At 48.1% G+C, this 13,822-nt stretch overlaps 1 protein-coding gene across 2 annotated transcripts in view; it reads right to left on the bottom strand.

Moving 5' to 3' along the window:
- EEF2K (eukaryotic elongation factor 2 kinase) overlaps positions 1–13,822 on the bottom strand; it is a 103,312-nt gene that overhangs the window by 21,302 nt on the left and 68,188 nt on the right. For both annotated transcript variants that reach the window (XM_075565407.1, XM_075565408.1), the window contains exons 5-6: positions 13,219–13,256; positions 6,886–7,057 (exon numbers count right to left, since the gene is read on the bottom strand). In XM_075565407.1, coding sequence (XP_075421522.1) covers positions 6,886–7,057; positions 13,219–13,256 — 210 coding nt within the window. The remainder of the gene's footprint in view (positions 1–6,885; positions 7,058–13,218; positions 13,257–13,822) is intronic.

Below are 13,822 nucleotides of genomic sequence, written 5' to 3'. Positions count from 1 at the left end.
TAGTTCTTCGAGACTGTTATTTATTCTATATTTTATGTTTCTTAGAAACACATTCAACTAGGTTAAAAATAAGAGTTAAACAATGTTTGACCCTTTCAGTGCCGGAAGGTCATGCCACCCCTGTGACCACACTTCGGAGCGATCACGTGAAGCCGTTTAAATGCATGCCTCGGGCCAGGTATAACAGGAAGGGGGGCGCTCCGTCGCGTACACCCCCTAAAAAATGAGCAACGGGACAATGACATACAGTGTATGTCATAAGGGCAATGAAAGGGTTAAAAAAGGGGCAAAAATGAACTTAGAAAACAATTTTTTAAATAAAATTATTTGTTTTTAATCACAGCTAAATTTGTTTAAAAAAAAAAGACATAACAAAGTTACACAAACACACAAAAACAAAATGTTTAAACCAAACAATTCTTTTCTCTGAAGGTTTGTTTTTAAACGGAGCCGTTTTATTGTCGGCATAATAAAGTAGATTAGATACGAGATGAACCCACAGACAAGCCAGGACATTTCAGCAGTGTGATGACGGAGGACGGTGGGAAGTAGTCACATGGCTGCAGCAGGCCCGCCCTGACTCTGCAGGGCCACATTTCCAGCAGTGTGATGACGGGGGACGGTGGGAAGTAGTCACATGGCTGCAGCAGGCAGGCCCTGACTCTGCAGGGCCACATTTCCAGCAGTGTGATGACGGGGGACTGTGGGAAGTAGTCACATGGCTGCAGGCCCGCCCTGACTCTGCAGGGTCACATTTCCAGCAGTGTGATGACGGGGGACGGTGGGAAGTAGTCACATGGCTGCAGCAGGCAGGCCCTGACTCTGCAGGGCCACATTTCCAGCAGTGTGATGACGGAGGACGGTGGGAAGTAGTCACATGGCTGCAGCAGGCCGCCCTGACTCTGCAGGGCCACATTTCCAGCAGTGTGATGACGGGGGACGGTGGGAAGTAGTCACATGGCTGCAGCAGGCCGCCCTGACTCTGCAGGGCCACATTTCCAGCAGTGTGATGACGGGGGACGGTGGGAAGTAGTCACATGGCTGCAGCAGGCCGCCCTGACTCTGCAGGGCCACATTTCCAGCAGTGTGATGACGGGGGACGGTGGGAAGTAGTCACATGGCTGCAGCAGGCCCGCCCTGACTCTGCAGGGCCACATTTCCAGCAGTGTGATGACGGAGGACGGTGGGAAGTAGTCACATGGCTGCAGCAGGCCCGCCCTGACTCTGCAGGGCCACATTTCCAGCAGTGTGATGACAGGGGACTGTGGGAAGTAGTCACATGGCTGCAGCAGGCAGGCCCTGACTCTGCAGGGCCACATTTCCAGCAGTGTGATGACAGGGGACTGTGGGAAGTAGTCACATGGCTGCAGCAGGCAGGCCCTGACTCTGCAGGGCCACATTTCCAGCAGTGTGATGACAGGGGACTGTGGGAAGTAGTCACATGGCTGCAGCAGGCCGCCCTGACTCTGGAGGGCCACATTTCCAGCAGTGTGATGACGGGGGACGGTGGGAAGTAGTCACATGGCTGCAGCAGGCCCGCCCTGACTCTGCAGGGCCACATTTCCAGCAGTGTGATGACAGGGGACTGTGGGAAGTAGTCACATGGCTGCAGCAGGCAGGCCCTGACTCTGCAGGGTCACATTTCCAGCAGAGCAGCAACACTGAATGTAAACACGTTTGTGCAAAATGCATCTGCTCACGTACACCACGTCTCGGGACAAAAACAACCGCCCAGAGCGCTTCACAAACTCGGCTGTACATGGTGTGCGTTACCCTCAGAGAACTTCAGCTGTCAGCTCCCACTAGCTTAGATTACCAGCTGGAATGGGAAGGGGCAAATTGCATGATTCAGGCATGCAATGACATACAGGCAGTCCTCGTTTTACAACGCTTCGCTTTACAACGAATGGCTTATCCAACGCTATGCAATGCATACCTATATTCATTTATACAACGCCAAAACGGCTTATCCAACGCTCTTACGACGCTTTGCAAAGTTGTTTATGTGTATATAATATATATATTATACTATATAATATATTATATTTTTATATTATATTATATATTATGTTATATTATATATATAATACAGTATATACACTATATAATTTATGTGTGTGCTGCATATCTTATTGTCTGCGTAAAATATTTTGTGTATTTTAGCATTAAAAATGCCTTCAGGAACGGAACCTTTCATTTAAACAGTGTTCCTATGGGAAAACGTGTTTCGCTTTAAGACGTTTCGCTATCCAACGCCATTTTGAGTAACGCATTGTGTCGGATAACTGAGGACTCTGCCTGTACTACACAATATCGTAGCTGTGCAGCCGGAGAGACGGGGAGAGGGTGCAAATTAGAGCAGGAACACCCCAGCTGAGTGTCATTTTGTTACACTCCCGGTTTATGACTATTCATGTCAGATGATTTAGACCAGGGGTGCGCAAACTTTTTGCCCTGCGCTCCCCTGCCTGCTCTCCCCCACCGCTCGCGCCTGAAGCGTCAAATGATGCAGCGGGGTCATGTGATGTCGCGTGACCCAGCGGCGTCATTTGACGCGTCCCCCAAGCCGACTGAGTCACGGTAATTGAAGTTGGAGAGGCCTCGCACGGGGCCTCTGAAACCGCTGTGCACCCCCCCCCCCCGTTTGCGCACCCCTGTTTTAGACTGTAAGTACCTTGGGGACATCCTTTCCTTTATTCTCAGTTTGTCTTAACTTGTATGTACTATTTTTGCTATATGATGTTATTATCCTTGTGACGGTATGGGGTAACCAGGCTCTCAAATAAAGGTTAAGCCCGTTTTTGGTTACCCCTGATCCGAGTATAAGGGTTCAAGAGTTAGCTCGAGCCCAGTAACACTGTGTGATTCAAATGCATAACATATAATAAAAATATTGTCTGTGTTTTTATCTTGCCGGGCATGCCAGCGAGCAGGGATTGCTAGGGTATGAGTTTCCGGGCGTGCCAGCGAGCAGGGATTGCTAGGGTATGAGTTTCCGGGCGTGCCAGCGAGCAGGGATTGCTAGGGTATGAGTTTCCGGGCGTGCCAGCGAGCAGGGATTGCTAGGGTATGAGTTTCCGGGCGTGCCAGCGAGCAGGGATTGCTAGGGTATGAGTTTCCGGGCGTGCCAGCGAGCAGGGATTGCTAGGGTATGAGTTTCCGGGCGTGCCAGCGAGCAGGGATTGCTAGGGTATGAGTTTCCGGGCGTGCCAGCGAGCAGGGATTGCTAGGGTATGGAGTTTCCAGCCGTGCCAGCGAGCAGGGATTGCCAGGGCATGAGTTTCAAGGGGGGTTTTGCGGAGGAATTGTCAGAATATGCCTAGGTAGTCGGGATCCGGAGTTGTCGTTACCCCATAATATGTACCCGGGAATCATGCCTGATTCTCGGATACATGTAGACACATTGTCCCGGCAATATCTCTCCTTGGAAACGCTTGTGCGACTCACGGCTAGGGTTCCCTGCCTCAGCATAGCCCAGAAAGGTAAATGGGGCACAGGGATGAAAAGTGTCCCTGGAACTGAGGGGATCCCTAGGTTGAGGGGGGTACCCCAGTTAATGCCCAGGTAGCCCAGAACCTGTATTGGGTTCGTGGGTGCTCCAACCGTAGATAAGGTTGTGAGAGGCCTCTCAGAGCCCAGGCTAAGTCCAATATATATAGTGGTTGGGGAATAAAAGCTGATAGAAATAGAAGTACAGCTTTCTATTCTATTCCCCATACTCAGGGCTAAGGGATGTATTAAAGTATATTTTATTAATACTGTAATTTACTGTAATGAGCTGGGACTTTCGGAACCAATGTTCAGACAGACTGTCAGGGCTAACCCACAGGCGCCAGCAAGTCTGCTGGACATCGGAGTTCAAAGTAACCAGAGGATGCCAGAGGTGTGAAAGCCATTTGGGAGGCAAGGAAGGGCTCAAGTACCCAGGTCCGGGGAACAATGGCAGACGTCCGGGCTGCCATTTGTTCTGCAAGACCTAGTGGAGCCTGACCCAGCGGGTGGCATTGATATAGCCAGGGACTGAGATGGCAAACTTGCGCTGTCTCTTGGAAATGTCATATTTCCCGCTGACCCGGCTTTCTATACCGGCTTGGCTCAGATTGGCTGCTGAGAAAGTTCCCACACAATTATTGGCTGCTGAGATTCATGAATGAAACTCAGAATACTATAAGAAATGTCTGAGCCAATGAGATTGGAGATTCCCAGTAGTAAGAGCGCGGGTTGGCTTTTCAAAGTTGCTTCTGCGTGAATAGCAGAGCAACCGGCTTCGATTTCAAGCCAGGAAAGCCTGCCGGCCAGATTCCAAGTCCCGATTTTAGTGGCCACGTTCTCAAAATCGAACGTAGCGGACGCGGCTGGGATTTCATGCCGATTTCGGTTCCAGAGGATCGGAGGCAGGTCGCGGTCAAGAAAAGTCCAAGTTCTCAGAAGAGAAGGGAGTGGTGGCACTTCACGACGATTTGGGAACCAGGAGATTCCGGGCTAAGTCCCAGTAAGGGGAAAACTCGTAGAGTTCCCTGCACCTAGGAAAGTCTAGTTTTCTACCCCAGACCCCCTGTAAGTGTGTCTTTTTGTCTGTATTTTGTGTATTCTTGTGTGTACGCGATTTTGTGCGAATAAACTACAATTTATTTCACTACCTTATTTTGCTCAGTGAATGATTCCGGTTAAGGTGTAAACTGCCTGGTCTCCCGTGACTGTCCTTCCTCCCACATTGTACTGCGTTGCAGTTTATGCTGGTGCCATCAAAATAAAAACAATTAATTATGGCTAAACATCCCCTACTTTTGTAAGTAGTTACGACTTAAATGTGTGCCCTTGGTTCTCACACAAGGACATCGTCTGTAGTCTTTCCCCCCCCCCCTTCCCAACAAATAAAAACATTATCTCCAAAACGGGAACATCTAGACTAATAACCTGCACAAGTAAAAACTTGGAAATATAATACAGTAGAGTCTCGGTTATCCGACCCAAACGGGACAGATACCGTGGCGGATTACCTGGAAATGACGGATAATACGGAAAGTATTATCCCTCCCCCTCTTCTCGCCTACCGGCAGAAGAAGAAGAGGAGGACTGCAGACCACAGGAGCGGCACCGAAGGAAGACAGCTGGCGGTCGGAGAAAAGGACCATATCAGTGGAGGAATGGAGTTAAGGCCGAGTTTATAGTACTTGCTACGGCGACTGCGACATTGCGCAGCGCCGTAGCAAGTACATGTTGTCCGTCGCGGGTGCCCATAATGGGCGCGACCGTGACGGCGTGATGTCAGCCATCGCGATAGAAGCCAGAAGATTTTGATATTTCCAGCCAATGAGGGCTAACCGCTCACGGCCACGCCCCTGGTCACGATCTCTGGTCTCCTGCACCAGAGTGCAGGAAATCGCTGTAGGACGGCTGTCGTTACACGGTCGCTTCGCCGTAGACCCCACTATAAACTCTAAGACAGCGGGCGGCAGCAGGCAGGAGAAGACCATCAGACCCTGTTTGCGGAGTAGGAGCAGAGCGGCATAGGAGAACGACCGGGTAGGAGTGCGCTGTAACACCGAAAGTCAGCCACCGGTCAACTTCTGGTGTTACAACGTGTTCCGCCCCGGTTGTTCTCCTATGCTGCTCTGCACACAGGGTCTCATGGTCTTCTTCTGCCTGTTGCCACCTGCTGTCTTAACTCCATTCCTCCGGTGACATGGGCCTCTTCTCCGACCGCCAGCGGTCTTCCTCCGGTTCAACTTCTGTGGTCTGCAGTTCTCCTTTTCTTCTGCCACAGGTAAGCGAGTAGTCGGAAGGGGGGGTGACGGATAAAACAGAAGGTCGGATAACTGAAGGTTGGATAACCCGGACTCTACTGTAATTATGCCAATATTAATAACTAAAGGGAGCAAATGTTTATTGCAAAGGAAAAAGTGTTGGGGCTACGGATCAAAGTGCACCAACAGGAAAATGGGGGCAAATTAATTTTGTAAGGAAAAATAAATAAATCTGTTTTCAATGAGATTCCTTTTCTTTGACAAATTATGTGCTGTTATTTTTTTTTTTTTTTGCACGAGCTCTGCAGCTACAGTATAATAAATGACCATCACGCTGAACAGCGCCCAACTTCTATTCGCCGGGTCGTGAGTTTAATTCCTGACTTTCTCCCATGTCTTCAAAATCATATGTAAACCAATTCATCTGGCAGGTTCTCTGTTTACACAGATATTACTATTTTGATATAATGTCAACCATGTATGCAACATTATAAGAATAAAGACTATGTAAGTTTAATAGAAACACAGATGTAATATAACTATAGGGACAGCCATCAAAAATAAGGGAACCGCTTCCCAGACAATAATATTTGGAGGTGCCATGATATGTTATATATTTCAGAATTCCATACCGTGTGTCGTATATTGCATTCCTAGGACCAAGTTGCATTATAATATTAGACTGTTCATGAATAATTCTTCATCATTACTGTGCTGTGCACGGTGGAACGTTTCTGTCACTCACTCACTCACTCACTCACTATGACTTGTTTGTGTACCTTGTTTCCCAATGCAACAGCAGCAACTGCCCTCACCGATGAAACCCAAATGGTTGAAACAGCTGCCTGCGAGCGGGTTTGGTGGCCATGCAGTTTGTGACCCAGATATTGCTTTACAAGCGCTGTTATACAATCAAAAGCTTGAAGAGATCCAAGTAAAAGTGGATAAGAAAGTGCACCGGACTCATTTGCATGTAACCCATAGTGATGCAGCATGAGTACTCATTGCATGTCATTACCCAGAATCCCTGGCTTCACCGTATGCGTTGTGATTATGGGGTAAGGCAGGTTTGGAAGACCTGTTTGAGCCCTGTGATTGTCCTCACAAGTGACTTTACAGGACAATAAAACAATGTTACCTGTTTTGGTGGTTTGTGCCTGTTATACTCTTCTCCCCACAGCTTTGCCTCCATTTGAAGCCGGACATCCTCAAAGTACACATCTCTGTCTACGGTCTCTATATATCTTTTAGCTACATAATTGTAAGCACTTTTCCACTGCTGCTTGTGGGAAAAATTCGAGAGCTTTTTCCTGCAAAGACAAAACATTTTCTATGAATGTTTCTAAACTATTGCCCGTTATTAACGTCACTAGCATTAATAGTACATAGCTTAAACAAATTGAATTTGGGATCTTACAGGTCATTGGATTCAGCAGTATTTGTGACAAAACGTCTTGGTGATGGGAAGCGTTCACCCCAAAAGTTTTACAGGCGCCTGCAATGCCGTCTGTCACTAGGTCCCTGTGTCTGTGGAATCTGTCACCTCAAACGAACAATGACAATTACGCTGTCTTTCAGTTATATGAAGAACTAAGGGCTGAAGGAGCGGCTCAGTGAGTAAAGCAACAGGCCGAAGAAGAAGAGTCTCGTTCAAACTCTGGTATCAGCTCCTTGGGGAAGTCACTCTATCGTCCTGTGCCTCAGCACTACCATCATTAGAGTGTAAGCTCTGTGAGACACATTGAGCCTGCATGCATTTCATGTACACGGTCAGCACTATAAGAAAAATTATATCCCAGTGTTTATTTTCGTGATTTGGTATATTACGGCGAGACGGGATGTGCAAAGGCAGTGAAAGAATTAAACCAAAAACATTATACTTAGTTTTATTATGGTGTCTTTGCTTCGAAACGTCCAATACAGTCGAGGCAGGATAGGTAAGGATAGGTACGTCATTAGGGCCCCTGCATGCTAGGTAAGGCCCTGGAGTTCCAAGTACGGCATTAGGGCCTCTGCATTATAGGTATGGCATTGGGGCCCGGCATGCTGGGTATGTCATTAGGGCCCCGTCATGCTGGTTACCATCATTAGGGCCCTGGCATGATAGGTACGGCATTAGGGCCCCAGCATGCTGGGTATCTCATTAGGGCCCAGGCATTATAGGTACGGCATTAGGGTCTCGGCAAGATGGGTACGTCATTAGGGTGTAAAAATTCTACCGTTTCCCCTGCAGGTCCTGAAAAAAATGGCCGCCCGGCGTCACTGGCAAGGGGACGCCGTGACATCACGCAACACGGCGCCGCGTGACGTCAATTAGCGTCCCGTTGCCATGGCAATGTGGCTTCATTTGACGCTGCGCAGACATTTTTTCAGGACCTGCAGGGGAAACAGTAGAATTTTCAGGGGACAAGACAGACATCGCCGCACAGTGATGCCGAGCGGGCCGCATGTTGTGCAGGACTGCCCTATAGATTGTAAGCTCTCACGAGCAGGGCACTCAGTACCTATGGTATCGGTCTGTGTTCATTTGTTCTTATTCTGCATGTCATTCCCCCATCGTACCGCGCTGCGCAATATATTGGCGCTTTAAATAAGAATAGTGATGCAGCCTGGCGTTATCGGGGAGGGGGGGGGGGGATATCCTAGACTTCCCTCTCAGACACTCGTATTGCAACGTGTTAGTGCCTCTCCGGGTTGTAACGCTGTAAGAAAACATAGTCATTCATTGACAAAAGGAAAAAAAGGAAAAGAGAACAGCGCAAAGAAAAACCTCATAGTGTAGTATATTAAGAAATTCAATTTATATTTAAAAGGGTGAGTATTGCACGTACATCTAGTAAAAAATCACACAGCATGACATGTTTGGGACATGTTACCCATCTGTAGACAGCCGTTCATCAGTGGCAGAGGTTCGCATGGATCAGCTCGCTGATGGAGATCACTCCTAGAGTCTGGCGATATCACCGTGGTCTCCGTTGAGCTCCTTCACTTCCTGACACGTGCGCAATGGCGTCTGACGTCATCAGATGGCGTCCGGTAGTGTCTTAGTGTCTTTACTTCGTCGCGCTAAATGGCGCTAACCGGCGAGAAAGTCACAGAAGGACAGCAGGTCCCAGGCAGGCAGTGTGATAAAAAGTGAAGGGTGAAAATCATCAAGAAGCGCAAATCATGTGGAAAATAAAGAAAGACAACAAACTTATGGTGCAGTATTGTGTGAACTTTGTGTGATAAATGGCTGTGGTTAGGTGCTCAGAATACTCACAAACGTGAGAAGTACGCAGGCATATAAAGGTATCTTTAACCCATGGGATGAGGCCAATTAGTAGGATAGGAACCGCACTGCTAATCAGGTATACTGTAGCGCTCTGGTACACTTGCGTCCCCTTAGAAATAAAATGAACCGGACATAGTGCAGACTGTACATAGAATATTTATAAAAACAAGTAAAATCCAATCAACTCACATGGTGATGGAAAGAAACAAGCGTGTAGATCACAAAGTGTGATAAAAAGTACCACAATGGGTATATAGAGCATAAGTAGGGAATGCGCCCACTCCTACACGTTTCGTAGGAGACCACGGTGATATCGCCAGACTCTAGGAGTGATCTCCATCAGCGAGCTGATCCAGGCGAGTCCCTGCCACTGCTTTGTGACCTCCAACGGCGAGCTGATCCATGCGAACCTCTGCCACTGACAAACGGCTGTCTACAGATGGGTAACATGTCCCAAACATGTCATGCTGTGTGATTTTTTACTAGATGTACGTGCAATACTCACCCTTTTAAATATAAATTGAATTTCTTAATATACTACACTATGAGGTTTTTCTTTGCGCTGTTCTCTTTTCCCTTTTTTTCTGTATTAGCCTGGAGTGCTGAGCTCTCCGTTTGAACAGCTGCATCAAACCTCATCTTACAAGGTTGTATTCACAGTATTTTGAATCACATCACTATTATTTTATCCATTTATGAGCGCAGTTTTCATTTTATTTCAATTGACAAAAGGAACCTGCCTGGGTAAATAACACATTATATGCAAGTCTTCAATCTTTAGTGCAAAAAGTAGAGGAATCCAGCCTAACGGGCGGGCAAAGATGTACTCATCGCCTGACAAGATGTATGTATTACTTGAATGCAACTAATTAATTCAGTTAACAAAAACTGTAATCACTTATTGCTGTCAGGCAACAAAGACACACACACAGACACAGACACAGACACACACAGAAACAGACAGACACACACAGAAACAGACAGACACACACAGACACACACAGACACACACAGACACACACAGACACACACAGACACAGACAGACACAGACAGACACAGACAGACACAGACAGACACAGACAGACACACACAGACACACACAGACACACACAGACACAACTCTATAGGTTAACTTAGAAGTGTTATATTAGGGGAAAGTGGCCTCTGCTCTTCTGATGCGCATTCCCAGAGCGCCACGAAGATAACATTACAGCAGTGGTGAAAATAGCCCGCTGACCCCACACATGTGCACCCTACTGGGAAATCCCTTCTCTCTCCTGAGCGCTCTCTGGATGCAATTACGCTTCACTTAGCACAGCAGCGACTTTTTACCAGCGTTTAGCACACCCTAAATAATGAAGAGCAACAAAGTAGATCCCATTACGGCCAGTAAATGAGGTTCAGCATGTGCTAGCCTGCATCACTAATGCACGAGTGTACTATTCATATTCACAGGAGTACAAGGACTTCAACAGATAGCAATAAAGAATGCTGATTAATAAGGAACGAACACGTTGTAGCAAAGTTAAAGAAACAATCCCCAGTGCTAGATTTATTTAGTTAGGGATATATATATATGGATATATATATAATTATTTTTTTTTTACATTGTGGGAACTGGGGAATCCTCAATGACTGAAGCGCAATATGTGTAGTTCTGGCGAGCTCCCAGTTCCCGACACACTTACTAGTGTAGTTACTAGGGTTGTCAGGTGGCTTCTCCAAAAATACTGCACATACTGGTGAAAGGTACGACGTGCTCGAGACACACGCACGCACGCACGCACGCACGCACACTTCTCACTGCTCCATGCTGCTTCCTCCTCTCCTTGGCCCCACCCCCAGGCTCCATACACCTACCCAGGATGCCCAGCCTCCTAGCAGCAGCCCTGCTCTCTCCCCACTCAATGAAATCCCACGGCCCCCCAAGTTGGTCAGGTCACACGCCCTGAGAGGTAATACCGGACACACACACGCCCAGAGAGGTAATACCGGTATACACATACACGCCCTGAGAGGTAATACCGGACACACAAACGCCCAGAGAGGTAATACCGGACACATACACGCCCAGAGAGGTAATACTGGACACATACACGCCCAGAGAGGTAATACCGGACACATACACGCCCAGAGAGGTAATACTGGACACTTACACGCCCAGAGAGGTAATACCGGACACATACACGCCCAGAGAGGTAATACTGGACACATACACGCCCAGAGAGGTAATACCGGACACATACACGCCCAGAGAGGTAATACTGGACACTTACACGCCCAGAGAGGTATTACTGGACACGTACACGCCCTGAGAGGTAATACTGGACACGTACACACCCAGAGAGATATTACTGGACACATACACGCCCAGAGAGGTAATACTGGACACATACACGCCCAAAGAGGTTATACCGGTATACACATACACACGCCCTGAGAGGTAATACCGGACACATACACGCCCAGAGAGGTAATACCGGACACATACACGCCCAGAGAGGTAATACCGGACACATACACGCCCAGAGAGGTAATACCGGACACATACACGCCCAGAGAGGTAATACCGGTATACACATACACGCCCAGAGAGGTAATACCGGTATACACACACACACACCCAGAGAGGTAATACCGGTATACACATACACGCCCGGAGAGGTAATACCGGACACATACACGCCCAGAGAGGTAATACCGGACACATACACGCCCAGAGAGGTAATACCGGTATACACATACACGCCCAGAGAGGTAATACCAGTATCCACATACACGCCCAGAGAGGTAATACCGGTATACACACACACACACCCAGAGAGGTAATACCGGTATACACATACACGCCCAGAGAGGTAATACCGGACACATACACGCCCAGAGAGGTAATACCGGACACATACACGTCCAGAATGGTAATACCGGACACATACACGCCCAGAGAGGTAATACTGGACACATACACGCCCAGAGAGGTAATACCGGACACATACACGTCCAGAGAGGTAATACCGGACACATACACGTCCAGAGAGGTAATACCGGACACATACACGCCCAGAGAGGTAATACCGGTATACACATACACGCCCAGAGAGGTAATACCGGACACATACACGCCCAGAGAGGTAATACCGGTATACACATACATGCCCAGAGAGGTAATACCGGACACATACACGTCCAGAGAGGTAATACCGGACACATACACGCCCAGAGAGGTAATACCGGACACATACACGCCCAGAGAGGTAATACCGGACACATACACGTCCAGAGAGGTAATACCGGACACATACACGTCCAGAGAGGTAATACCGGACACATACACGCCCAGAGAGGTAATACCGGACACATACACGTCCAGAGAGGTAATACCGGACACATACACGCCCAGAGAAGTAATACCGGACACATACATGTCCAGAGAGGTAATACCGGACACATACACGCCCAGAGAGGTAATACCGGACACATACACGCCCAGAGAGGTAATACCGGACACATACACGCCCAGAGAGGTAATACTGGACACATACACGCCCAGAGAGGTAATACTGGACACATACACGCCCAGAGAGGTAATACTGGACACATACACGTCCAGAGAGGTAATACCGGACACATACACGCCCAGAGAGGTAATACCGGACACATACACGTCCAGAGAGGTAAAACCGGACACATACACGCCCAGAGAGGTAATACCGGACACATACACGCCCAGAGAGGTAATACCGGACACATACACGCCCAGAGAGGTAATACCGGTATACACATACACGTCCAGAGAGGTAATACCGGTATACACATACACGCCCTGAGAGGTAATACTGGACACATACATTTTCAGTATTACCTCAAATGGTTTATTAGACACAGTGTCTAAATACAGGACAGTCCGGTTCAATACCAGACACCTGCCAACCCTATGGCCAGCTTTTGGCTCCCCTTTCAGGAATTCAATATGGCCACCAACTCTCTCACGGGTCTCCGGGCCAATGCAAAGCCGCAACATCATCATTTGCAGTTTCCTACTGGATGGCCATTTAAATACCCAGGAACTAAACCAGTAAGTATCTCAGGAAAATAAAAAACTGTTCTGATCCCCAGTGCCACTGCTGTAAAAATGTTTTATCTGTGTGGGGATTGCAGCTTTACAGATTCAGAAGTCAGTTTATTACATTGCTTACGTTCTGTAGCATTCCCTCATAGCGCCACGACCAAATGCCTAGTAGAAAAACAGATTTAAAACACTTAAGCATAACTCAAATGTGTACATGTATAGAAACACTCAAGATAGAGATATACACACACACACACACACACACACACACACACGTAGGTAATTTCATTCCATTAAAAAAAATCCCTAATGGTCGGTGCTTGACAAAATCACCCGAAAATCTACTCGCCCCCTAGCCCCACCCCTTACCTGCCCCCACTTTGAAAAAAATGGAATAAATTCCTAATAAGAATTGAGTGTGCAAGTGTGTAACATGACTGGGGTGACTGACTGACTGACTGGGGTGGGCGACTGACTGACTGACTGGGGTGGGCGACTGACTGACTGACTGGGGTGGGCGACTGACTGACTGACTGGGGTGGGCGACTGACTGACTGACTGGGGTGGGCGACTGACTGACTGACTGGGGTGGGCGACTGACTGACTGACTGGGGTGGGCGACTGACTGACTGACTGGGGTGGGCGACTGACTGACTGACTGGGGTGGGCGACTGACTGGGTGGGGTGGGCGACTGACTGGGTGGGGTGGGCGACTGACTGGGTGGGGTGGG

Source organism: Ascaphus truei, chromosome 11, assembly GCF_040206685.1.
Source record: "Ascaphus truei isolate aAscTru1 chromosome 11, aAscTru1.hap1, whole genome shotgun sequence".
Lineage (NCBI taxonomy): Eukaryota > Metazoa > Chordata > Amphibia > Anura > Ascaphidae > Ascaphus > Ascaphus truei.
Note: the sequence above shows the minus strand (reverse complement) of the source record. Positions and strands in the feature narration are given on the sequence as shown.